This window comes from Leopardus geoffroyi, chromosome B2 (assembly GCF_018350155.1).
Source record: "Leopardus geoffroyi isolate Oge1 chromosome B2, O.geoffroyi_Oge1_pat1.0, whole genome shotgun sequence".
Classification (NCBI taxonomy): domain Eukaryota; kingdom Metazoa; phylum Chordata; class Mammalia; order Carnivora; family Felidae; genus Leopardus; species Leopardus geoffroyi.
The window spans coordinates 74,581,988-74,608,965 of NC_059332.1; the positions used below are offsets into that span (position 1 = coordinate 74,581,988).

The window sequence follows — 26,978 nt, forward strand, 5'->3', positions numbered from 1 at the left end:
CATTTTGTGAGCTCATGAAAGCCTATAACAGGAATCATTTTCCTGAAGTGTTTTTAAAATGTCCCAAGTATTTGGCTGGTAGCTTCTGGTATTGTACTACAGGGGAATGGCAAAGATACAGTTTTGAATATTGAAGCCAGATATTAGGTACTTCTCTGTTAGACATATCACTAAATTACTTTTTAAAAGATATTGTGCTTAATACTGTGACATACCTCCACACCACTATCCAGAGGCAATAAATACAAGGTCTTGCTTTGGATACATGTGACTTGTGGGGGTGGCAGGGCGGGGGGGGGGGGAGGGGGGGAGACAGAGGAGGGATAGAGAGAGAAAGAGAGGAAGAGAAATTCTTAAATTATCATTTTGGCAGTGGGCCTTGACTTTGAGGTGACCAGACTTTATTATAACTATAGTGCATAATTGTTCTTGTTTGCTCCAAAGTGTGGGGTGAAATCGACAGGTAAGCTTCTCTGAAGGAAAGTGATCTTGAGCAAATTTCAGTCAGTGTTGATCTCATTCCCTGAAAGGAGAGAAAGACTAATTAATAACATGGTCTTTTAAATAGAAACTCTGACAACTGTTCAATTTCATTATTCTAACAACCTCTTTCTCCACCTCCAAAGAACAATGAACAACTCTTATTAATTTTCATAAATACTGTACTATGCAATCAGGAAATAACTAATTTGGAGCTCTTCATCAGTAATGGGGATGAAGTTCCTTAATGAACAGCCTCCCTTGAACTCAATGATGAGACCACTATTCCTGAAATATTTATTGGTATAAAACTACATCAGAGACAGAAAAAAGAAGCAATTTTTTAAAAACCAGGTCAAATCTTGAATAAGGTACGCCTGGTTGCTTGTCCTTTTTGGCACTGAAGGAATAAAATTCTAAAGAGTACTAGAACTTTAAAAAATACACCTAAATATTATTTTTGTTAAAAATCGTAGTTGCATTTTTATGCATCTTCTCTGTTATAGCATATTAAATTACACAAAGTTATACACGTATAAAAAAAGACTTCCCTCAAGAAAACCAGCATCTAAGTCCTATTTTCTCAACAGCAGCTCTATCAACATTTTGGGCTGTATAATTTTTTGTTGTGAAGGCTGTCCTATGCTTTGTGGAATGTTTAATGGCATCCCTGGCTCTCTACTCAACCTAAAAGCACCACCTCTTGCCCCAGTTATAATAGCCAAAAAAGTTTCAGACATTCAGGACGTACAGACAAATGTCTCCTGGAAATAAAATCACCTCTCATTGAGAACTAATTGGATCTAAAACTCAAACACCTTTAAGTACATAGTTTTCATAAGAAGGATACAATGATAGATTGAATAATAGCTAAGCATCAAGAGAGGTATCTAAATAGCTAGACAACTGGATGATCTAGTGGTTATGAGTCAGTTGGTTTAGGTTTATATCCTGGCTCTACCTTTTACTAACATGGGCAAGCTACCTGTCTCTTCTAAGTCTCAGTCTCTCCTCTACAAAATAGGGATAATAATAGAATTTACACATAGCGTTGTCTTGAAGATTGGACAAAATAAAGCACAGAAAGAGCTGGAATGATGTGGATCAACTACCATTACCACAGGTGGCCTTCAAACTTTTGTTGGATAGACTAGGCCTATAAACATGTACCTACCATTCATATAGATAGACATTAACAAGTGCAAAATTTTTTAACGTTTTATTATTGAGAGACAGAGAGAGACAGAGCATGATCATGGGAGGGGCAGAGAGAGGGGGAGACACAGAATCTGAAGCAGTCTCCAGGCCCTGAGCTGCCAGCACAGAGCCCAACGCAGGGTTTAACTCACAAACCTCGAGATCATGACCTGAGCCAAAGTCAGATGTCCAACCTACTGAGCTAGCCAGGTGCCCCAATTTGACTGAGTATTTTAGTGCTAATGGAAATGTAGGCTTTGATTATGCATTGGTAGAATGCTGTTTACATTTTAAATAATATGTTTTATAACAAATACAACATGCTTAATCTCATGAATTCTTCCTTTAGAGGAAAAGGACATACACTGACCCAGGAACAATTCATCCAGAATGATCAAAATGGAGACATATCCTAGAAAAGTCATTGAATTTCTAAAATAAGCACAAAATTTTGGAAACAGACAGGCAAAAATATCAAGCAATAGATATGATGGGAGAAAAAAAAATAAGACTGATCTAGATTTATCCATAGAATCCAATGCCAAAACCCAGCAAATCAATACCTATAACATTACCAAGAAAGAATTGTGAGCTGTGGAATTTATATGCAGTCAATCTATCTTTCATATTCTATAAAAGCTTCAGTCAAACCACTTAAAATATGTAAAAATTCAGGTAATATTGCCGTGATTCTTCCTTAAGAAAACCATTAGATGACAAGTTTCATCCAACCAAAATACAGCTTGGGAAAGTAAGCAAGAGAATGATGATGAACAATTAATATATTTCATTATAAATCAAAGAAAGAATATTTTAACATGATACAACTATTTAAAATTGTGACAGGATTGTGAAAACAGGCGGTAAGTTTTTTGATGGCCTCATCTTTAATACCTGGAAATCAAAGGATCTCAAAGTAACAGAGTCAAATAATACAAACTTAAACATACTTAGCTACTCAAAGGGAGACACTAAAAAAGCTAGCAGTATTGATTGAAATAAGTTAATAAAGTAAAAGAAGAGAAGGGGAAGGAAGAGGGAACACACAAATTTCAGTATTGTATATAGTAGAAAACTAATAAGTACAGCCTAAAAACATGGAGGAACTAAAGATACTATATAAAACTATAATTAAAAGGTAACTAGAACAAATATGCAAACTTCTTAATATCAAAAAAACTACACAGAGGCAAACTGAATGAAAACAGGCTACAAAGTAAAAGTTTCTTCAAAGTAGAAAAGATAGCATGAACTAAATTGACAGAACCCAGACCAAATATACAGGTCATATTGATAAAACTAAATGACCTGCACTAACTGATGAAAGACAAAACCTGAGTCACAAATCAAAACCCAATTCTATATAGATGAAAACTTAAAGTGATTCAGAAAGTAAAAATAAAGAGATAGCATTAAAAAAATTTTTTTAATGTTTTTATTTCATTTTTGAGAGAGAAAGAAACAGAGCATGAGCAGGGGAGGGACAGAAAGAGAGGGAGACACAGAATCCAGAGCAGGCTCCAGGCTCTAAGCTGTCAGCAAGAGCCTGACGTGGGGCTTAAACTCACATATGGATATCATGACCTGAACCAAAGTGGGATGCTTAACCGACTGAGCCACCCAGGCGCCCCAAGATAGACAGCATTTAACAAGCAAAAGCAAATAAAAAGAGAGCAGGGCTTAGAATTTTAACTGTCAGAATGGAATCCAGAGCAAAAAGCATTAAACAAGACAAATAAATCTACTTGTAATGACACTATGTAAAATCTATAATGGAAATACAACTGCTACAAATATTTCTGCACCAAATAACAGCAGCATCAGAAATAGAGAAGAAATTATAGGAGATTCAAAGAAAAATACCAAGAAACACATTAGTAGTGAGAGATTTGAAGTCCTCTCTCTTTGTTGACAAGTTGTGTAGACGAAAAATAAGTAGAGTTATAGAAGAATAAAATAAAGATTAACAACAGAGATCTAACTGATAAATATAAAGTTCTGCACCCTGGAAAACTGAGACTATATCTTCATTTTACATAAACATAAACATTCACAAAAATTTAACAACATATTAGACCCCAAAGATAACATTGTAAGTTGGGAAATGTAGAAATCACAATTCCATCTAGAAATAGTAAAACTCTCCCTTAAACCATTCTTAAGTAAAATAGTAACTAAAGGGGATCCTGGGTGGCTCAGTCAGTTGATTGTCCAACTCTTGATTTTGACTCGGGTCATGATCCCAGGGCCGTGGGATCAAGCCCCACATCAGGCTCTGTGTGGAGACTGCTTAAGATTCTCTCTCTCCCCCTCTGCCTCCCTCCTGTCCGTGCTCTCTCTCTCTCTCTCTTAAAAAAAAAAAAGAAAGAAAGAAAAAGTAACTAAAAAGCACAATTACAAATTTCTGGAAAACAATGTTTTAGGATGCTGCAACATATCAGAATGAGGGGTGCTGAGAGAAAAACTGATAGCCTTAAATGCCTATTTGGATAATAATAAAGGCGAAAGGCACAAGCATCCAACATTAAAAGTTATATAGAGATCAGCAAAATTGACAGAAGAAAAACATATAAAAGGAATTAATGAAGACTATATAACAGTAATTAATAAGTTAGAAACATACAGTAGAACTTATAAATAGATACAAAAACTCTTTTTTTTTTTTTTCAACGTTTATTTATTTTTGGGACAGAGAGAGACAGAGCATGAACGGGGGAGGGGCAGAGAGAGAGGGAGACACAGAATCGGAAACAGGCTCCAGGCTCTGAGCCATCAGCCCAGAGCCTGACGCGGGGCTCGAACTCACGGACCGCGAGATGGTGACCTGGCTGAAGTCGGACGCTTAACCGACTGCGCCACCCAGGCGCCCCACAAAAACTCTTTTTATGAAGGAAGAGGAAGGGTGAATAATTAACATGAAGAAAAAAAACAAAGAAGAAAAATTGTATAAACAAAAAAGATGATAAAATGGAAATGCAAACAGAAGAATTTAAAGAATCACGAGATTCATTTTCTTTTTTTTATTTTCTTTTTTTATTTGTTTGAATTTACATCCAAATTAGTTAGCATATTGTGCAATAATGATTTCAGTAGAATCCAGTGGTTCATCCCCTACATATAACACCCAGGGCTCATCCCTACAAGTGTCTCCTTAATGCCCTTTGCCCATTTAATCCATTTCCCCTCCAGCAACCCTCAGTTTGTTCTCTATACTTAGGAGTCTCTTAAGGTTTGTCCCCCTCCCTCTTATTATATTATTTTTGCTTCATTTCCTTTATGTTCATCTGTTTTGTACCTTAAATTCCACCAATGAGTGAAGTTCTATGACATTTGTCTTTCTCTGACTGACTGATTTCACTTAGCATAATATACTCTAGTTCCATCCATGTTGTTGCAAATGGCAAGATTCCATTCTTTTTGATTGCTGAGTAATACTCCATTGTGTGTTTGTGTGTGTGTGTGTGTGTGTGTGTACCACATCTTTATCCATTCACCTGTCAATGGACATTTGGGCTCTTTCCATACTTTGGCTAACTTTGGCTATTGTCAATAGTGCTGCTATAAACACTGGGTGCATGTGCTCCTTCAAAACAGCATACCTGCGTCCTTTGGATAAATACCTAGTAGTGCAATTGCTGGGTCATAGGGTAGTTCTATTTTTAATTTTCTGAGGAACCTCCATACTGTTTTCCAGAGTGACTGCACCAGTTTGCATTCCTACCAGCAGTGCAAAGGGTTCCTCTTTCTCTGCATCCTTGCCAACATCTGTCCTTGCCTGAGTTAATTTTAGACATTCTGAATGGGGTGAGGTGGTAACAAGTTTCATTTTCATAGAATGTGGTGAATTCTATGGAAATCAATTTAAAAGCCTGTATGAAATACATAACTTTCTAGAAAAGGCCGTTTACCAAAAGTGACAAAGGAAATGGAAAATCTAAAGTAAACTAATTTCATTTTAAAAAGAGAGAAATTGGGGCACCTGGGTGGCTCAGTCAGTTGAGTGTCCAACTGCAGCTCAGGTCATGATTGCCTGGTTTGCAAGTTCGAGCCCCATGTGGGCTCTCTGCTGACCACTCAGAGCCTGGAACCTGCTTTAGATTCTGTCTCCCTCTCTCTCTGCCCTTCCCCCTGCTCATGCTCTGTCTTGCTCGCTCTTAAAAATAAATAACATAAGAAATAAAATAAAATATGCAAAACACAAATTTCCACATGGCAAAGGCAAAATACAAGGGGGAAAAAGGTAAAAAAGAAAAACACACAACATATTTACACACATATCCCAATCGCTAATATTGCTAAATTAAAAGGAGCCTCTACAACTTGACATGTGAAAGACCAACAACTGAAGTTTAAAAGGCAATGAACAGTTCGCAGAGGAGAGAGTCAAAATGGCTCCTGGACATATGAAAAGAAGTTACTAAACCTCAATGCTAGGGCTCCTGGGTGGCTTAGTCGGTTAAGTGTCCAACATCAGCTCAGGTCATGATCTCACAGTTGGTGAGTTGGAGCCACACATTGGGCTCTCAGCTTAGAGCTGAAGCCTGCTTTAGATTCTGTGTCTCCCTCCCTCTCTGCCCCTCCCCCACCCACGCTCTGTCTCTGTCTGTCTCTCTCTCTCTCTAAAATAAACATTAAAAAAAAATTCATTTAAAAAATGCTAAATAAAACAACGAGATGATATTTTTCACTTGTACTGGCAAAGATCAAAAAGTGAGATAGCTCACTGGGCTGGGAGGGGGAGGGAAAAGGCATTCTCATGCATTGCTGCTGGGAGGCCACATTCATTCAACCACCATGGAGGACTATTTAACAATAGCATAATTACAACAGTCCTTATCCTCCAACTCAGCAACTTCACTTCCAGAAATATATCCTACAGATAGATATATTACTGGCATCTCTGATACTTATACAAAGTGGTATAAGTGGTACTTATACAAAGGTACTTATAGTCACACAAAACTTAGCAAACATTTGCAAACAACCAAAATGGACATTAACAGGGAAATTATTAAACAAATTTTGGTAAATGCATACAATAAAATCAGAAAGAACAATAATGTACTAAAATGGAATGAGCTCCAAGATATAATGGTAAGAAAGGAAAGGAAGGTAAGAAGGGAGGGAGGGAGGGAGGAAGGAAAAAAGAAAAAAGTGGCATAGAACAGTGGTATAAAGTCAGGGTTCAATATTTGGGAATGGACGCACATATTTGTTTATATACGCAGGCACACAAACTGTGTCTGGTGGATACATAAGAAACTGATTAGTTTCTCAGTTGGGGACAATGGTGGAAAAGAGATTTGCCTTTCCCTATACAACCAAAAAATGCCTTTTGAACTTTTTATAAATCTATTTTTGAGTCTATAGGTTGGATTTGGTCTGTAGATTGCTAGTTTGAAATATCTTCATAATCGTTAAACTGAAAGTGATCATTTTTTTGTCATAAAATTACTTTGTCTAAATTTATCTAAATGCATTATAATAGTGGGATCAAGCAATTGGACTTTATCCCAATATGACAATTATTACAATATAAGTACCATAACTCCTATGCCCCAAATTCCAAGTTTATTATAAAAATAAAGTATTTCACTATGTCTGAGATGGGATTACTCTATTACAGACTATATCATACAGGGCTTTGCTTGACAACCTTTCTATCTCTGACATGATAACTCTATAGTAAAGGTTGATTCATTTAGACTGAAAAAAAAATTAATCTGTCTTGTTAGAAATTCAAGGAAGAAAAAAAGGAAAAAGAATAGGAGTCTGTTTTTTTCTGTTCATTTCTCAAGAGAAACATAAGCTACATTTGCTCATATTTGGGGATAAGTTTAAAAACATAAAGGCTAATAAACAGAAAGTAATCATATAAAAAGAGAAATAAACTCACCATATCTGACAGTATAATCTCAGAAGAAAATTTTTCTTTTTTTATCAGAAGGGTTAAGAAACAAAATCACCCTGAGTTAACTCCAAAGTACTCTATAGATTCAAATCTCTTTTGTCAGTCCCTGAATGGTATGAATTTCTCAGATTTGAAGACTTTTTGAACTTTTTGTAATGTTTATATTGTCAGCCCATAATTTCTTGCACACATCTGACTCCCAATTAAATCTGTAATGGATTCTGACCAAACTGATACTTCCTATTTTGAGTAATATTCAGTGCCGGGTCTAAAGAACCTACTGCAAATGATATCTACACATTGATCGCATTTTCAAGTTTTTCTTCCCAAAAGACTACTTCAGCCTCTCACCATATAAACTGAAATTACCCACAGTCTTTATTGGACTGTTTATCCATGCACTCAGGGCTATTATTTCATATAAAAGGTTTTTGGTGAAACAAGAAGCATGTTCTCTTGAACCTTGCCCTTTAATTAGTGTAAGCTCCTTGGGGACTGATGCTCTGGCTTCATAGCAGGTAATAGAATGGGTCTAGAAAACAGTGCTAAAATTAAACATTCCTTCCAAATGTTTCAGGCAATCCTAAACCGTGAAATGCCTGCCAGCCCCCTGAGAAGATCAATAGAGCAACCACTGGACATATAAAGCAGAACCGCCCACTGCAAAGTCCACTTAATGAAAATCCACAATGGGCGATAGGTCTGCAATATAAGCACATTCTTACAGAATAGATTCCCTTTGTCTGTGCTTCTTCTGACTCCAGTGGATGGTCCAATGAGCAATTAGGCCTGCAAAAACTAACACCTACCAGACCCAAACTGATTAGATGGCCTCACATAAATAAGATTAGATTATTTTTAACTTCTTACCTTTAGGAATCACTAGAGTACTGATATTAAACACAAGTATTCTGGGGTCATCTTGAGCAATAAGGCTTTTTCATTAAGAAATTCAACTCCAATCAGCAAACATTTAGATTGGCTACTGTATAAAAAGCACTTTGTCTTTTATCAACCAGCAAATTGATCCATGTCTTTGGTTTGCTTCATTAAATTTAACGCACATGTATCGTACATTATTTTTAAGAGGGAAGACATGCTCAAGTGTCACCGGCTCTTCCTAATAAATCCATCAATACAGTGGGGTATGCTGTTTCTACTTTGCAATTCTATACTACATTAGAATCTCTCTTTCAACAGCAAGTTATTTATCTTCCTAACAATCTATCAAAATAAATATCTCCTAAGGTACAGTATTATTAAATATTTTTCACAGCTGAAATTCCCCAACCCCCTTAGGCAGAATTAATAGCTTTTGTTCATACATATATCATGATGCTTCTCACATTTTTAACGGGTGCTGTTGTTGATGGATCTTTTATTACTACCAGATTGGGACCCCCCCTGCAGGTGGACAACAGGTCTTATTCATCTCTGAATAAGTCCCAATAACTTGCACAGAGCCTCCCACAGTATGATGAATAAACAATGAAATCTTATAGCCAGAGTTTTTCAGTCCTGCTGGCTAATCCCCATAGCAATGCCGGGATGGGGGTGGCAGGGCAGAGAGGGTGCAGGGTGTTGAAGCACTCTAAGACTATTTCCCCTGAGTTCTTCTCAACTCCATAGCCCTCATTCTCCTTCTCTCTTCAATTCCGTTGCTATTATGACTACTAGATTCACAATATAAGTCTCTTCTGAATGTGTCAGTTGCTGCACAGAATGGCAATTTAGATCCATAACAGTTCAATGTAGGAACTGACAGCCTATGGCACTGAAATGACAACACAGCGCCTAAAGTCCCTGGTGGTGACACATTGTCACATTGCCCACTGCATAGCCCTCTTTCATGTCTCTCCCTCAAAGTCTCTCTCCCTCTCACTCTGTTTCTTCTCTGCTGCTCTCTTCTCTTCCCCACTCCATTATTCCCATTTCCCTGCTTGTGCCCAGGATAGCCTATGGGCTAAAAATATCGCTGGGTACAGATGGAAAATGGCCAGCAGAGTGTTACCATTCATCTTTCATGTGCCCAGGACAAAACTCATTAGTTGATTCTTAAGACTCTTCCCTGCAATCTCAAAATTCTGATACAGGGCTAGAGACGGCCATCAGCAATTAATATGAGTCTGTTAATCTCTAGGGAATTTTCACCTTTATGACAGTAGAAAGTATTAATTTATATAAACCTTAGTACTGACCTGACAAAAAAATATATATTCCTTTTCTTTAACCCCCACACCCAACCCCATATTGATTGACTGGTAGTGGTTCTTCCAGAGCACTGGGTTTAAAATGATCAAGAAGTGGGCCCGAGAAGAAAAGGTATTATAAAGCATTAGCCACATCTTGCTAAGTGATCAAGAATCAAGAGCAGTGACATACATACTAGTTATTTGTCCCATTTGCCTAACTCTCTCAACTGGTAAATTACTATTCCAATATTCTTGATGTAATCACCAGGGCTTGCAAAGTTTGTTTGATTCATTCAACAATTAACTGAACTTGAGTGGGATGTAATTAGAATTGAGTAGGAGCTGGCACTATGCTAGACACTGGACACATAAAGATAACTAAACACAGTCCTTAATCTCAGGCAACAGAGTCTAGCTTCTCACAATTACAGTACTGGGTTTGGTTTCAGCAAAACCAGCCAGTAGACAGGGTTGTCCATGTTCTTGCAGTTTAGGAAATGGCTTGCATCAAACCAGCCTTTTAATTGAACAAAGAAATCCTAACCTTGGATTCCCAAAAACCTAAACCACCAGAGGGGAGAGAAGGTGGAAATAGGTGAAATTGGTAAAGGGGATTAAGAGGTACAAACTTCCAGTTATTGAATAAATAAATCTTGAGGATGAAAGTGCAGCTTAGGGAATATAGTCAATAATACTTTAATAACTTTGTATGGTAGCATGGTAATTACAGTTATAGTGAGCATCTAGTAATGTGTATACTTGTCGAATCACTATGTTGTACACCCAGAACTATTATAATATTGTATGTCCACTAATCTTCAATTAAAAATAAAATAAACAAACTGTAACCGAAAGAAAAAGCCCATTTACAATAAACTTCCACAATGTAAAGCAGGTGGAAAGAAGTTCAGTATATAGACCTATATAAAAAATAAAATACCAAAAAGAAGATGAAATTTTTTAAAAGCCCAAGCCAGTCAAAAGTATTCCAATGGGTCTCCCCAGATTTTCTAGTTACATTTGAAAGGGGCTATGGGTACTTGTGTGGCTCAGTTGGTTGAGCGTCCAACTTCAGTTCGGGTCATGATCTCACAGCTTATGGGTTTGAGCCCCGCATCGGGCTCTGTGCTGACAGCACGGAGCCTGGAGACTCCTTTGGATTCTGTGTTTTCCTCTCTCTCTACCCCTCCCTCACTCATGGTCTGTCTGTCTCTCTCTCTCAAAAATAAATAAATGTTAAAAATTTTTTTCATGTTTATTTATTTTTGAGACAGAGACAGACCATAAGCAGGGGAGGGGCAGAAATAGAGAGGAGACACAGAACTGAAACTGGCTCCAGGCTCTGAGCTGTCAGCACAGAGCCGGATGCGGGGCTCAAAGCCACTAACTGTGAGAACATGACCCGAACTGAAGTCAGATGCTTAACCGACTGAGCCACCCAGGCGCCCCAACATTAAAAAAAATTTTTAAAGAAAGGGGCTTAGGGTCCATGATGAACATTCAAAAACAAAATATTGAGTGTTGCCACTCCAAAGAATTTGAGAATCTGTAGATTCTTACTTACACAGTACATGATACTGGTAACAGCTGAAATGAGGACAAACCTAGAGAAGTAACAGACTGAAGCAATATGTTTCTGTACGGACATGAGTATAGGCCATGCAAGCAACTGACTGATTTTCCATAATAATCAGTTCAGGGTGAGGTATGACAAACGTAGAAACTGTAACACTGACCCATCCATGCTGGGAGTCCCAACTAGTTGTCTGTGCTACAAAGGGCTGTTTCCTTGCAAGAGAAGGACAGGACAGCAGCAGGGCAAAGAGGACAGGACAGAATGGAATACGGATAGTCTGGGCCCTCTGAGGTGAATACATACAGACCCTGCCCTCAGGGTCTCCTCTCCTCTCTAGCAAGCCTCACAGTACCTTCGAATTCAGAATCCTTCCCAGCATTAGGATGCTGCCGTTTTCTAGATCTCAAAACCTTGTTTGTGATAAGACAGCCTTAGACACCTATTATATCAGCAATTTGGGGGTTTTCTTTCTTTACTTGCTTGGATTAGATTTGTACATAGGCTTAAGAAAAGTCTCCTAACTTTTTTTTAACCGGATATATGCAATATGTGAAATACATAATTTTTACCTAGATACATTCCAACAAAAATTGGGAGATGGTGTGTTTTCCCCCACATCAGCGAAAAGACATCCAAGAATTAGTTTACTTGTAGCTGTGGGTCTGTACTCAAAGGCAAGACAGGCATCCTCCCTCCCCTTCTCCTTTGTTAAAATGAACCAGATCCACCTGACAAAGCTATTTCTCAAGGTGCAGTCCTAGACCACCCACCACAAAATCTACCTAGGAAATGCAGATTTCTGGGCTCCACATGGGAACTGTTAAGGGTGCAAAAATCTGCATTTTAACAAATTCACCAGATGATTCATAAAAGGACTGACGTATAAGGATCCCTACGATTTTGGGGGTAACTGCTCAGCGGAAAAGGACCTTTACCCTCTAGTCCTTCAAGGCATTTAAAATACATCAGCAAACATAGTCACACGGTGCAGTAGCATTAGGATAATTCAAAGTTCAGATCACTGGAAAGTTCCCCAAAGTTGGCACGAGGCCACCACCTTCAGGCGGATGGGCTTAGAATTATCCTGTTCCCTCAGTGCGCAAGGCGAAGGAAGGAAGGCCGCGATGTCTGTGATGCAGAGTCCCTAGGGCTATTTACAGACTTGGGGACAGATCTTCAGCCCTCAGAGGGCCCCTGGCAGCCAGATCCCCACCCTTCGTGGGATGGGCCGAAGCTGATGTGGCTCCTTGGAGGCGTCTCTGACCCCCCGCCTTGCTATTTATTGACGGATATTCCTGGCTCCGGAAGGGCAGCTCCCACAGTGAGTCACGGAGGGATTTTTGCCTGCATCTCTGGCCGGTGCTGCTCCCAGCCGAGCACCCATAAATCTTCCTGCCCCCATTGATCAATAGCAGACACAACAAAACACAAGTTTAAAGTTCAACGTGGCCGCTGAGGGAAAGCACACTGTTCGCTGATTCCCCCGGTTCTTTTCAAGAAGGAAGAGCTGAGATAAATATCGAAAATCATTCCCCTGCTATTTTCAAATATCTAACCTTTCACTCTGTTTACCTTCAATAATTGCCTGAGTTGTGACTACTTTTAAAACCAGGTCCAAGTTAAATACTAAGTTACCTACTTGACTTTATTCAGTATAGATTTCCTTCTCCACCTCGAAAGAGCAGTATTTTGATTCAGACACACTTATGTCACATCATACGTATTGGCATGCACAGAAACCCCCCTGCTAATGCTAACATAGAGCAGAAATATTTGAATTTGTTCATTTCCAAAATATTTGTAAGCCTCTTGGTACTTGTATCACGTGTCTAGCAAATATCCTTCTACCCATCGAAATCAGTACATGATTTTGTACAGGATCACACATACATGAAAGATCTATAGCCAATGAAATAATTTAAAAGTTAGAGACAAAGTGACTAGAATTTAGTCTACCACCCTCATCTTGCAATTAAAGAAACTGGATCCTGTAGGGTAAACTCAAAATTTCCTTCCAGCACTGAAACTGTGACTTCATAATATGGCAGAGGCAGTTAGTGTCCTCCCTTACCCCTTCATCAGTCAAGGTTCCCACACCTGCCCACCGCTTCCCACAGCAAGCACCTGTGCCTCTCCACCTGCCAGAGGGAGAGCTCAGCCTATGCACTGGGTGGAGGAAGGTGCTGGGAGATAACGCCTCCAGACCAGCTCTGTCAATAACATGAAGAGGTTAGATTATCAGCCAGCTTTGTGTCCCCAAGTGGGACAGCTCTAAGGTGTGCAGTACACCATATCCCAAATGTGGGAACCTGCCTGCCAACGCACCCTGTGTTGGCTTCCCTGTCCTGCTTGGCACTCCAGTCTTGTCTCAGGATGTGCTTCTGGGGCTTACACCCAAGTCCTACAACTATGGCAGTTTCGTTTTGATCGTAAAAGGGCAAATATATTGGATTATGTCATGGGAACCTAGAGGAGGAAGTAAACAGTTCTGTCTCAAACAGCGTGAGAGGTGTTCATCTGGTTGTTACAAGGGCCAGGTGTTCAGAATCTTTGTCTCAATTTACACTAGGGAGTTAATAAGAATTGAATAAGAATACATATCAATCAGGTTCCAAACTGATCTAACAAGCAATTTTGAGGTAAAACTAAAAAAGTAACCATATTTCTTCAAAAAACTAAAAGTAGCATTTGGGATATTTGCTGTATGAGAGCAAAGCATAAGAATTCTGTAGGTCTCTTATTCGGTCCAAATAAACCTGGTCTAAATAAGCTCTTATTCAGTCTCATAAGCTACACTGGTTCACCGTATTTCGGCTTTACTTTAACCAAAACCCTTTTACGCCTACATTTCATTAAATTTATATTGAAGTCACCCTAGAAATACTTGCTGTAAAACTTTGCTTTTTACTTTTTGTTCTTACTGAACTGCTATCTGATAACACTTTAGTTTCTATAACAATGCACAGTTTTTATTAAATAGGTTTTGTTGAGAATTTACAGGTTTTCAAAACAAAGGCTTTTCTCTCTCCCTTTGTTATATTGATGGATATGTAAAGACATGAAACAATGACTTAAAATTTGAGGCTTCACTCCACTGAGTCTGAGGTCACTAAAAAGATGAATTTAGGATGAAAAATGTGGTAATATGGTGTACTGGTACAGCTTTCTGCCAAGGAAAAATAGTACATATCTTAAAAATAGTTATTCCTGCAGCCACACTGACAGAAAAAAAAAATCACTGTTTTCCAGGACAAACCAAGACAATAAGATTGCATGTGAGCAAGTGAATCACCTGAGATCACTCAGTAAGCCAAAGGTATGAGCGGGAATGGGCTGCAGGACCCTAATTCTAGATCATGCTGTCCAAATAATCTCACTGCCAGGCTGAGGTAGATTTACCCTAAATCCCATGAAGCCTTAATACATATGCATACAATATTTCCAGAGCCCTGGGTGGCCCTCTCATATGATCTCACATGGCCTTATGGTTTTGTGAAATTTGCAAAAGCGCAATTATTTTAACTGTAAATAATTAAAATCTATCCCCGAAAGAGAACCTCTCCAAATGTTATAAGCTTCAGATTCTACAAAATCTGAAGCCTTTCTTTTGCAGGGTCTGCATGAACATTCCCTGTGTTTCTCAACCAAACGCTTACCCTTACAATTCAAAAACCCACCAAGTGTTCTCTTCCCCGGGAGACTTTGTATTCAACGTTAGCTCGGGCCTCACAGCACCTCTCTAAATAACAACTTCATTAATCCATGGACTTCCAGAAAATATTTCACAAGGACTCTGAACCTTTATGAGAAACCTAGGAAGCTTTAGTGCATCAGTGAGCAGTTAACATCTGCAGGTTCCTACTGAGATCTAAGGTGTCAATTAGTGGTAACAAGGATTCTTTTTTTTTTTTCTAACCAGGATCCTTTGCAGTGGGCTTTCATAGAAAACAAGCATATGCTGATGTTTTGAATTAAAAATATAGACATAAAGAATGTCCACACAGCATTCTCTTTCTTTGGTCCAAATAATTCCTACTACCTTTTGCCTCCGAAAGTGATTATGGGACTCATGGCAACACTGAATCCCTAAAGAAAATATTTCTTTATAAGAAACCATAACTTCTTGAATGCCATTATATTCTGGACTCCTAATCATGTTACTCTTTTTATTTGGGGTTTTTGTGAGCTCCTGAAGCTCATTCTTCATTCTTTACCACCAAACCCCAGCCAAAATACTAGCTGAAAAGAGATGAACCTTAACATAATGGCAGGACACCCTAGTGTTACCATCCTTCTAGGCTGTAGAGTAGACCTAGAGAGGAGCTGGCAATTCTCCCTTCTCTCCCACTCTTATTATTGTAACTGATGTTACTAAGTGTGCCTGAACTGGTTTCATTAACAATAATAATAGGTAATATTATTGAGGTCAGACTATATGCCAGACACTCCACTGAGCACTTTACATGCATTATCTCATTTAAGCAACCCAATCACTATAAAAGGCAGATATTCTTTAATGTCCACATTTTACAGATAAGGAAACTGAAACACAGCAAGGTTAAGTAATTCTCTGCTCAGAGTTCACAAGGCTAAAATCAAGGTGTTGGCCAGGCTGAGGTCTCCTCTTGAGGGTCTGGGAAAGAAATCCACTTCTAGAATCATTCTTGTAGTTGGCAGAATTCAACTCCTTGCCACTATAGGTCCAAGGTCCCTGTTCCTTGCTGGCTGTTAGCTTTGGGCCTCTCTTAGATTCTAGAGGCTAAGAACATTCCTTGCCACATGGCCTTCTTCGTCTTCAAGTTGGCAATGGTGTGTTTAATACCCCTTATACTTCAGATCTCTGACATCACCATCTCTGAGCCCAAGACCCAGATTTAAAGGGTGTGTGTGAATAGATCAGGCCCACCTAGATGGTCTCCCTTATCTTAACATCAGCTGATTTGGGGACCTGAGTTATATCTGTAAAAGCAACATCTAAACAAGTGCTTTACAGAATAACTGCAAAAGGGTATTTTATACAATAAGGGCTAGAAATTTTCAGAACCATCTTAAAATTCTACCTACCACAGGCATACAGCTCAGATTAGGCCAGTCAGAGTTCTCTAGACAAGGAAGCATCTCTTTTCTCTGGGCTCACTAACTGTATATACAACATATGCCTAGAGCTGCAAAATGGAGAGAGTGTGCCTGCAAATGAAGCCAAAGTAGAGGAAAGAAAAAGCTGAAAGGCAGAGGTCGCTGATAACATTATTTGAATATCTGGAAACAGATATCTGCTAACTTGTATTACCATCTGTTACTTGCAACCAAAGACTTCTGACCAACACAACTAAGTCTTTCTTACTCCAAAGCCCAAGCTCTTAACTATGAAATTTTATATTTTTTTATGTTAATAGAGGCACAATATAAAAAGATGTAAACTGCGACATCAATAACAAAGTGTGTGTCAAGAGAGAAGTAAAAGTGTAGAGTTTTTGTATGTGGTTGAGATTAGGTTTTCATTAGTTTAAAACAGACTGTTAAAACTATAAGATGTTTTATGGAAGCCTCATGGTAATCACAAAGAAAATACCTATAGAAGCCACACAAAAGATAAAGGAATCAAATAACATCACTACAAAAATTAACAAAACACAAAGGAAGACAGCAAGAGAGGAAAAGAGAAGCAAAAGAACTGTAAGACAGAAAGAACGTGGCAATTTTAATTCCTTCCCTATCAATATTTACTTTAAACATAAATTGATTAAACTCCCCACGGAAAAGATATAGAATAGCTGAATGGATAAAATATAAGACCCAACTATATGCCAAACAAAAGACTCACTTTAGGGGTACCTGGTTGGCTCAGTCCATTAAGCTTCCTACTCTTGATTTTGACTCAGGTCATGATCTCATGGTTTGTGGGATCAAGCCCCCCACCAGGATCTGCACTGAGAGTGTGGTGCCTGCTTGGGATTCTCTCATACTCTCTCTCTCTGCCCACCCCATCCCACGGAGTATGCAGTCTCTCTCTCCCTTTTTTGAGAGAGAGAGAGAGAGAGAGAGAGAGAGAGAGAGAGACTCACTTTAGATTTAAAGACACATAGGCTGAAGATAAAAGGATAGAAAAAGCTCTTCCATACAAATGGTAAACAAAAGAGAGCAGACATGGCTATATTTATAACAGACAAAATATACTTTAAGTCAAAAATGATCACAAGAGATAAAGAAGGACATTATATAATGACAAAAGCATCAATTTACCAGGAAGATATAATAATTACATACATACCCAACATCAGAGCATTCAAATATATAAAGCAAACAATAATAGAACTGAAGAGAGAAACAGTGATACCGTAATAGTAGGAGACTATAATACCCCACTTCCAGCAGTGTATAAAACATTCAGAAAGAAAATCAGTAGGGAAATAGTCTTGAGCAACACTATACACCAAATGGACCTAATAGACATATACAGACTATTCTACCCAATAGCAGAAGAATACACATTTTTCTCAAGCACACACAGAACACTCTTCAGGATAGATCCCAGATTAGGCTACAGAACAAGACTAAACAAATTTAAGGTTGAAATCATACCACATATCTTTTCTGGCCATGACGGTATGAAGCTAAAGTCAGGAGGATAATTGGCAAATTCAGAAATATTGGAAATTACACATATACTGGAAAAAGAGGGATGGATACAAGAAGAAATCAAAGGGAAAATCAGAAAGTATCTTGAGACAAATAAAAATGAAAACCCCATACACAGAAGGTATTCCAACTTTCTACCCAGTTTCAACTAAGCCTCCTTCCCACTGCTTCATAATAACCAACAAACCTCATTCTTCTGATGCCCCCTTCCACAAGCAACCCTCAGGTCTTGTTCAAAGCAAAGTGCCATGTTTATTGTCATATTTATGTATTTCTTACCCATTCAACATGTATAGAATTGTGCTACCATCTTTGTTGAATGTCTATCCTTTTAAAAAAATGTCACTGATGGGAGGGGAAAAAAATGAAAACCCAGCATATCAAAATTTATGGGATATAGCAAAAGCAGTACCAAAAGGAAAGTTTATAGCAATAAATGTTTATACTTAAAAAAAGAAAAATTTCAAATAAACAACCTAACTTTATACCTCAAGGAGCTAGAAAAAGGAAAACAAACTAATCCCAAAGTTAGCAGGAGGAAGTAAATTATAGAGATTAGAGTAGATATTAAATAGAGACTAGATAAATAATAGAAAAAAATCAGTGAAATTAAGAGCTGGTATCTTCAAAAGGTGAACAAGATTAACAAACCTTTAGCTAAACTAAAGAAAAAAAAGACTCAAATAAATAAAATCAGAAACAAATAAGGAGTCATTATTACTAATGCCAGAGACATACAAAGGATCAAAAAAAAAACTGGTAAGAATAATTACATGCCAACAAAATGGGTAATCTAGAAGAAGAGGATAAATTTCTAGAAACATCTGACTTACCAAGACTGAATCATGAAGAAAGAGAAAATCTGAACAGGCAATCACTAGTAAAGAGATGGAATCAATAATCAAATATTTCCAACAAGAAAAGCCCAAGACGACATAGCTACACAGGTAAATCTACCAAACATTTAAAGAATAATTAACACCAACCATTTTCAAACCCTTCCAAAATATTAAAGAGTAAGGAATATTCTAAACTCTCTTTACAAGGCCAGCATTATCCAGATACCAAAGCCATACCAGGATGTCGCAGGCAAAGAAAATTACAGTGCAGTATCCCTGATGAACATATATGCAAAAATCCCCAATAAAATGCTAGTAAAACAAATTCAACAACATATTAAATGGGCCATTCACAACAATCAGGTGAGATTTATGCTTGGGGTGCAAGGATAGTTCAAATATGCAGAGAAATAAATGTGATATACCACAGTAACAAAATGAAGGATAAAAAGTATATTATTATCTCAAAAGGTACAGAAAGAGCATCCAACTAAATTCAATATCTATTCATGATCAAAACTCAACAAATTAAGTATAGAGGGAATGTACTTCAACATAATAAAGACCATATATGACCAAGCTCACAGCCAACATTGTACTTACCAGTAAAAATCTGAAAACTATTCATCTAAGATCAGGAACAATATAAGGATGCCCTCTCTTTCCAATTATAGTATTGGAAGTCCTAGCCAGAGAAATTATTTAAGAAAAACAGGTAAAAGTTATCCAAAATGGAAAGGAAAAAGTAAAATTATCTTTGTTTGTAGATGATATGATCTTATATGCAGAAGACCTGAAAGTTTCCAACACACACACACAAATTCTTAGAACTAAGAGGCAAATTCAGTAAAGTTGCAGGTTATAAATCAACATACAAAAATCAGTTGTGTTTCTATATACTAACAACAAACTACCTGAAAAGGAAATTGTAAAGCAATCCCATTTACAATCACATCAAAAAGACTAAAATACTTAGAAATGAACTTAACCAAGATTATGAAAGACTTGTACACTAAAACCAACAAAACACTGATGAAAGAAATTAAAGAAGACACAAATATATGAAAATATATCTGTGTTCATATAAGACTTAATATTGTAAAATTTCCACATTACCCAAAGAAATCTACATTTTCAATGCTATCTGCATCAAAATCCCAAAGATATTTTTTAAGTTTTTATTTAAGTTCCAGTTAGTTAACCTACAGTGTAATATTAGTTTCAGTTGTACAATATAGTGATTCAACACTTACATACAACACCTGGGCTCATCACAAGGGCACTTCTTATTCCCTATCATCTATTTAACCCATCCCCTTACCCATATCCATTCTGGTAACCACCAGTTTGTTCTCTATAGCTAAGAGTCTCTTTCTTGGTTTGCCTCTCTCTCTCTCTCTCTTTGCCTTTGCTCATTTTTTTTTAAATGCCACATGAGTGAAATCATATGGTATTTGTCTTTCTCCTGCTGACCAAAGGTGCTTCTCAAGGAAAAAAAATAGGAAATTTATTCCAAACCATAAAAGTCATATAAAATAGCCAAAGTCATCTTGAGAAAGAGAAATAAAACAAGGGCATCACACAGGCATCAGATATCCTGATTTTAAAATATATTATAAACCTACAGTACTTAAAACAGTATAGTATAAAGGCAGACATATAGACCAGGCGAACAGAATAGAAAATTCAGAAATAAACCCATGCATAAATGGTCTACTGATTTCTGATAAGACTACCAAGAATACACAACGGAGAAATGATAGTCTCCTTTCCTTGGTGTTGGGAAAACTAGATACACACATGCAAAAGAATGAAATGAGATTCTTAACTTGCACCATACATACATAAAGACCAACTCAAAAAGGATTAAAGACAAACATAACACCTGAAACTGTAAAACTTCTAGAAGAACACGCAGGAGAAAAACTTCTTGACATTGGTCTTTGCAATGACATTTTGACACCAAATCACAGGCAACAAAGACAAAATATAGACAAAAAATCACAGACAACAAAGACAAAAAGTGGCACTACATCAAACTGAAAATCTTCTGCACAGAAAAGGAAACAGCAGAGTGAAAAAGTCAATCCACAGAATGGGGAAAAAATTTGCAAACCATATATCTGATAAGGTGTTAATATCAAAATATATAACATATATTGAGTTATATATATATATGTATATAATAATATTGAGTTGTAGGCACAACTCAATACCAAAATCACAAATAACCTGCTTTTAAAATGGCCAGTAGGTCTGAACACACATTTCTCCAAAGAAGACATACAAATGGCCAACAGATAAGTTAAAAGATGCCCAACATACTAATCATTAGGAAACATAAATCAAAACCACAATGAACAATCCCTCATACCTGTTAGGGTCAAAGAGACAGGAGATAATAATTATTGGTAATGATATGGAGAAATTAGAACCCTTGTGTATTATTGGTGGGAATGTAAAATGGTGCAGCTTCTATGGAAAATAGTATGGAGGTTCCTCCAAAATTTAATAATAGAACTATTATATGATCCAGCAATACACTTTTGGGTATAACCCAATAGATTTGAAATCAGGATCTCAAAGAGATATCTGCACTCACGTGTTTATTTCAGCATTATTCACAATACCCAAGATAAGGAAACAACTCAAATATCCATTAATAGATGAGTGGATTAAGAAAAAAATGTGCCTAAATACAATGAGATATTATTCAACCTTTAAGAAGAAGGAAATCCTGCCATATGCGACAACATGGCTGAAACCAGAGGACACTGTTAAAATTAAATACAAAATGGAGAGGGGACTTGAAAATTCCCTGAGCAGAAAAAACATTTAAGCTATATAAATGAAATTTAATTTAGCTTATTCTACAAAACAAGCTGAAATTTACCATGGGTTGATTCTTAAAAATGCCTCTAATAAAAGAAACAAGTCATTTTCCTAAAAATTGTGTAAGAAAATCACTTGTAACCCATTCCCTGCCTTCTAGAAACCCTCAATGCAATAACAAATCATTGTAAAGGTTAAACAACTTCCTCATTTTCACTTTATAAACTGTCATGTAATGTCATGCCCCTGAGCTTCACATCAGTCTTTGAATTTAAAGGCTTCCACTTCAAGAACTGTTCTTATATCTACAATAAACTCTTACTAAGTACCACTTATTGATTCAGTGGTTTTAATATTGCTATTTCTGGATTGTTGACAACATTATGCTAAATGAAATAAGCCAATCACAGAAGGACAAATACTGCATGGTTCCACTTATATGAGATATCTAAAATAGTTAAAATAATAGCAGAGAATAGATTGGATGCCAGAGGCTGGGAGCTGGGGGATATGAGGAGTGTCGTTTAATGGCATAAAGTTTCAGTTATGCAAGATCAATAAGTTCTAGAAATCTCCCGTAAAACAATGCCAATAGTTAACAATATTATATTGTATACCTAAAAAGGTGTCAAGGTCAATCCCATGTTTTTGTCACACAGACACACAAAAAAGTGTTCCTACCACAAAAAAAAGGAGGGACACAAGGGAATTTTTGGAGGTGATGGATATGCCTATTACCTTGACTGTGTAATGGTTTCATGGGTGTATGTAGTATGTCCAAACTCCAAATTGTATTTATTAAACATGCATGGTTTTTATTTTTTTTTTATTTATTTTTTTTTTAATTTTTTTTCTTTCAACATTTATTTATTTATGGGACAGAGAGAGACAGAGCATGAACGGGGGAGGGGCAGAGAGAGAGGGAGACACAGAATCGGAAACAGGCTCCAGGCTCTGAGCCATCAGCCCAGAGCCCGACGCGGGGCTCGAACTCACGGACCGCAAGATCGTGACCTGGCTGAAGTCGGACGCTTAACCGACTGCGCCACCCAGGCGCCCCAAACATGCATGTTTTTTAAATATCAATTATACTTCCAGTAAAGGTGTTTTTTTAAAAAATTGCTTATGGAGTATTTTCCCCACAGACTTCCATAATAAATCCTGAGGTGCATCTATGAATATAAATGCAGTAGAAAAGGGTGACACTGACAGAGCTTAAAGCATGTTTATTCTTCTTCAGCAGTGTCCTATCTTCAGAGATTCTGATTTCATTGCTCTGCAGTGTAGTCCAAGCATCAGGATTTTTAGAAACTCCCAGGTGATTGCAAAGTGCAGCCATGGTTGAAATCATCCGATGCACAATAGTGCTTTTCCAACATAAATAAACATATACATCCCCTGGGGATCTTGTTAAAATGCAGATTCTGATTCAGGAGGTCCAAGGTGGAGCCCAGGAGTATACATTTCTAAAATGCTTCAAGGGATGATGAAGATGCTGGTCTGTGCCTCACTCTTGGACCAACAAGTCTGTCGTATGTAGCAATGTTTAAGGGTGGCATTAATTGAATCAGAAAAACAAAAAGGACAATTTGGACACAAAAAACATGGCACCTATACAAAACATAAAGAGTGCTTCTTCAGCTTTGGCTACTGTGGGATCACCTTGCAGGGAAATCCTTGAGTGGGACTCCATCTTCCTTGTTCTGTTTCCATAAAGTCATCAAGTAACCAGAATATCATTGATCTATTGTAGTGATCTAAACCAATCATTGTTGAGATGGGGAGAGAACAGTTTCCCTTTATGAGTAGAGACAATCTGGAGTGGGAAGGATGCATTCATCTTCTTTCTGTATTGCCCCAGTCTGTGACAAGCTGTAAACAACAGGGGAACTCATTTGGCATATTTTCCCTGCAGCCATTTGTCAGGTGTCATAATTCTATGAAAAAAAGCCCTTGGGAAATTATAATAAATGTATTCCTTACTATTGAATTTCTATTTATGCTGATATTTCTTAAAAGTCTCAGATTTTATCTGTATGGCAACATTATTTTAATAGTAATATCGTTAAACTTTATGGAGAATTCTTCTTTGATACACAAACACAAAGTATTTTTGGTAAAATAAAACAAGTACAATATTTCAGGATTTCCATCTCCCATAAATATTTGTACCTAGAAATAACCAGAAAAGACATATTTTTCACAGTTACAACACTATTAAAGTTTTTTACTTCTATTTGTTCACACCATAGAAATAAGAGTGCTGGTTTTCATTTCCATATTAGTAAATAGAAGATGCATAAATGAAAGGACTTAAATGTGACCTCAGGGTTTTTTCTTTTTCCTAGACCATGGTTCCCAAACTTTTTTGTTCCAGGACTCCTTTCATCCTTAAAAATTATTGAGTACACAAATTGCTTTTGTTTGTGTCCATCCTATTGATATTTACTCATTTAGAAACTAAAACTGAGAAAATTTTTATACGTTTAACTCATTTTAAAATAGTAATAATAGTATATGTATTACATTTCACTATAAATAATGTATCTTTAGGAAAAGTAAGTAAATTTTCCAAAATAAAAAATATGTATTAAAAAAGAATATCATTTCTTTTTTACATTTTAAGAAATCCCTTTGAGTCTGTCTTCCTCGAAGACAGAGAGATTCCCATATCTGCTTCAGCATTCAATTTATTTTGATATAAAGAAAATATAGCATCTCAAGATCTATAATCTGTAAAGGAAAGGGTATTTTAATGTTCAGATAATTGTGGATATCCTTCTTTGATACTACACCAACACTCAACAAGTGGTCATTTCTGAAAGGTTAATTACAATATGGAATCAGAAGCCATATCAATAAACTTTTATTCTGTGTTACATTAAAATCTACTTGTCTAGCTTGCTCTTTCAGTGGATCTTTTACCCATGCATGATCTTATGACATTTGGAGCATGTTGATTCACTGCGTTATGGAGATCTTCCAAATGTTGACATATTTCATTATACCGTATCAAAAAATACATCCATTAATATCACCGCCAATTTGATCAGCAAGGTTTTCACATACTGGAAAGCAATCAAGCTCATAGTAGCTGATTCAAAATTCAATTTTCTCTTGAAAACTCAAACTTTGTCATTAAAAACAAATGCTGTCAGTTGTTTTCCTTGTAGTGACAGAAAAAAATCATACATTTTTTAAAAAGATGTCAGCTACTTTCTGCCCATGGATACCACCGAGTAAGCATCATGAAAGTCTCCCTCCCACCGCCATCATGTCTAAGTCAGAGTCTTCCAAAGAGCCTGAACAGCTGTGGAAGCTTTTCATCTGAGGTTTGAGCTTTGAAACAACCAATGAGAGTCTGAGGAGCCGTTTAGAGCAATGGGGAATGCTTACGGACTGTGTGGTAATGAGAGATCCAAACACCAATCACTCCAGAGGCTTTGGGTTTGTCACCTATGCCACTGAGGGAGAGGTGGATGCAGCCATGAATGCAAGGCCACACAAGGTGGATGGAAGAGTTGTAGAACCAAAGAGGGCTGTCTCGAGAGAAGATTCTCAAAGACCTAGTGCCCACTTAACTGTGAAAAAGATTTTTGTCAGTGGCATTAAAGAAGACACTGAAGAACATCATCTAAGAGATTATTTTGAACAGTATGGGAAAATTGAAGTGATTGAAATCATGACAGACCGAGGCAATGGCAAAAAGAGAGGCTTTGCCTTTGTAACATTTGATGACCATGACTCTGTAGACAAGATTGTCATTCAAAAATACCATACTGTGATTGGCCACAACTGTGAAGTAAGGGAAGCTTTATCTAAGCAAGAGATGGCTAGTGCCTCTTCCAGCCAAAGAGATCAAAGTGGTCCTTGGAACTTCAGTGATGGTCCCGGAGGTGGTTTTGGTAGGAATGACAACTTTGGCCATGAAGGAAACTTCAGTGGACGAGGTGGCCTTGGTGGCAGTCAAGGTGGTGATGGGTATGGTGGCAGTGGGGATGGTTATGAAGGATTTGGTAATGATGGAGGCAATTTTGGAGGTAGTGGAAGCTATAATGATTTTGGCAATTACAACAGTCTTCAAATTTTGGACCCATGAAAGGAGGAAATTTTGGAGGCAGAAGCTCTGGCCCCTACGGTGGTGGAGGTCAATATTTTGCCAAACCATGAAACCAAGGTGACTATGGCGGTTCCAGCAGCAGTAGTAGCTATGGCAGTGGTGGAAGATTTTAATTACTTCCAGGAAACAAAGATTAGCAGGAAAGAAGAGCCAGAGAAATGACAGGGAAGCTACAGGTTACAACAGATCTGTGAACTCAGCCAAGCACAGTGGTGGCAGGGCCTAGCTGCTACAAAGAAGACATGTTTTAGACAATATTCATGTGTATGGGCAAAAAACTCGAGGACTGTATTTGTGACTAATTGTATAACAGGTTATTTTAGTTTTTGTTCTGTGGAAAGTGTAAAGCACTCCAACAAAGGGTTTTAATTTAGATTTTTTTTTGCACCCATGCTGTTGATTGCTAAATGTTATAGTCTGATCATGACACTGAATAAATGTGTCTTTTTTTAAATGTGCTGTGTAAAGTTAGTCTCCTCTGAAGCCATCTTGGTAAACTACCCCAACAGTGTGAAGTTAGATCCTTCAGGGTGATGCCAGGTTCCATTTGAAACTTATGTGCAACCTGCTTGGGCACAGAAGCCATTGTCTCCATAAACATTGGTGTGGTTGAACTGACAGTTAATGTGTTGTGACCTGGAGGTCACCATTAAAAGGATCACCCAAGCAAAGTCCTGGAGTTTATTTGGTTATTAATATGATTGTTGGCACATCCTATGCAATATATCTAAATTGAATTATGGTATCAGATAAAATTATAGATGGGATTAAAGCTTGTGTATCATCCATTATCATGTGTAATCAATAGATGATTTAATATTCTCTTGAAAAAAAAAAGATGCCAGCTAAATATTCATGTCTCAATACAAATTGTCAGTCATTCTTTCAAGTGAAAAGGGAACTTTTCCTGGTATTCCAAGAAAAACATGGCTTGTTTACCTACAACTCAAACAAATCTAGAAATACTTTTCCTCAAGATAACCATCCTACTTCACATGCAGTAGAAATGTTTTGTGCACAATTACCATTTATCTACCTAGATTACTAAAAATAATGTGCTCAATAGCCAAGACTTAATAACTTTAATAATTTTTACTGCTCCATTGAGGACATTACTAAGTAAAACTAGCTTTTGTTTGTCTGCTTTTAGGGGTTTGTTTGTTTAATTTTTTATCTGAGTATAGTTGACACA

The 26,978-nt window shown here is 37.3% G+C and overlaps 1 protein-coding gene and 1 pseudogene across 1 annotated transcript in view; one reads left to right on the top strand and one right to left on the bottom strand.

Moving 5' to 3' along the window:
* Positions 1-346: 346 nt before the first annotated feature.
* The window catches only part of UBE3D (ubiquitin protein ligase E3D), a 243,182-nt gene continuing 216,550 nt past the window's right edge, over positions 347-26,978 (bottom strand). Inside the window, exon 10 of the mRNA XM_045498898.1 lies at positions 347-523. Within this exon, the coding sequence (XP_045354854.1) occupies positions 362-523 (162 nt within the window). The 3' untranslated portion in view covers positions 347-361. The remainder of the gene's footprint in view (positions 524-26,978) is intronic.
* On the top strand, positions 24,941-25,899 carry LOC123608674 (annotated as a pseudogene).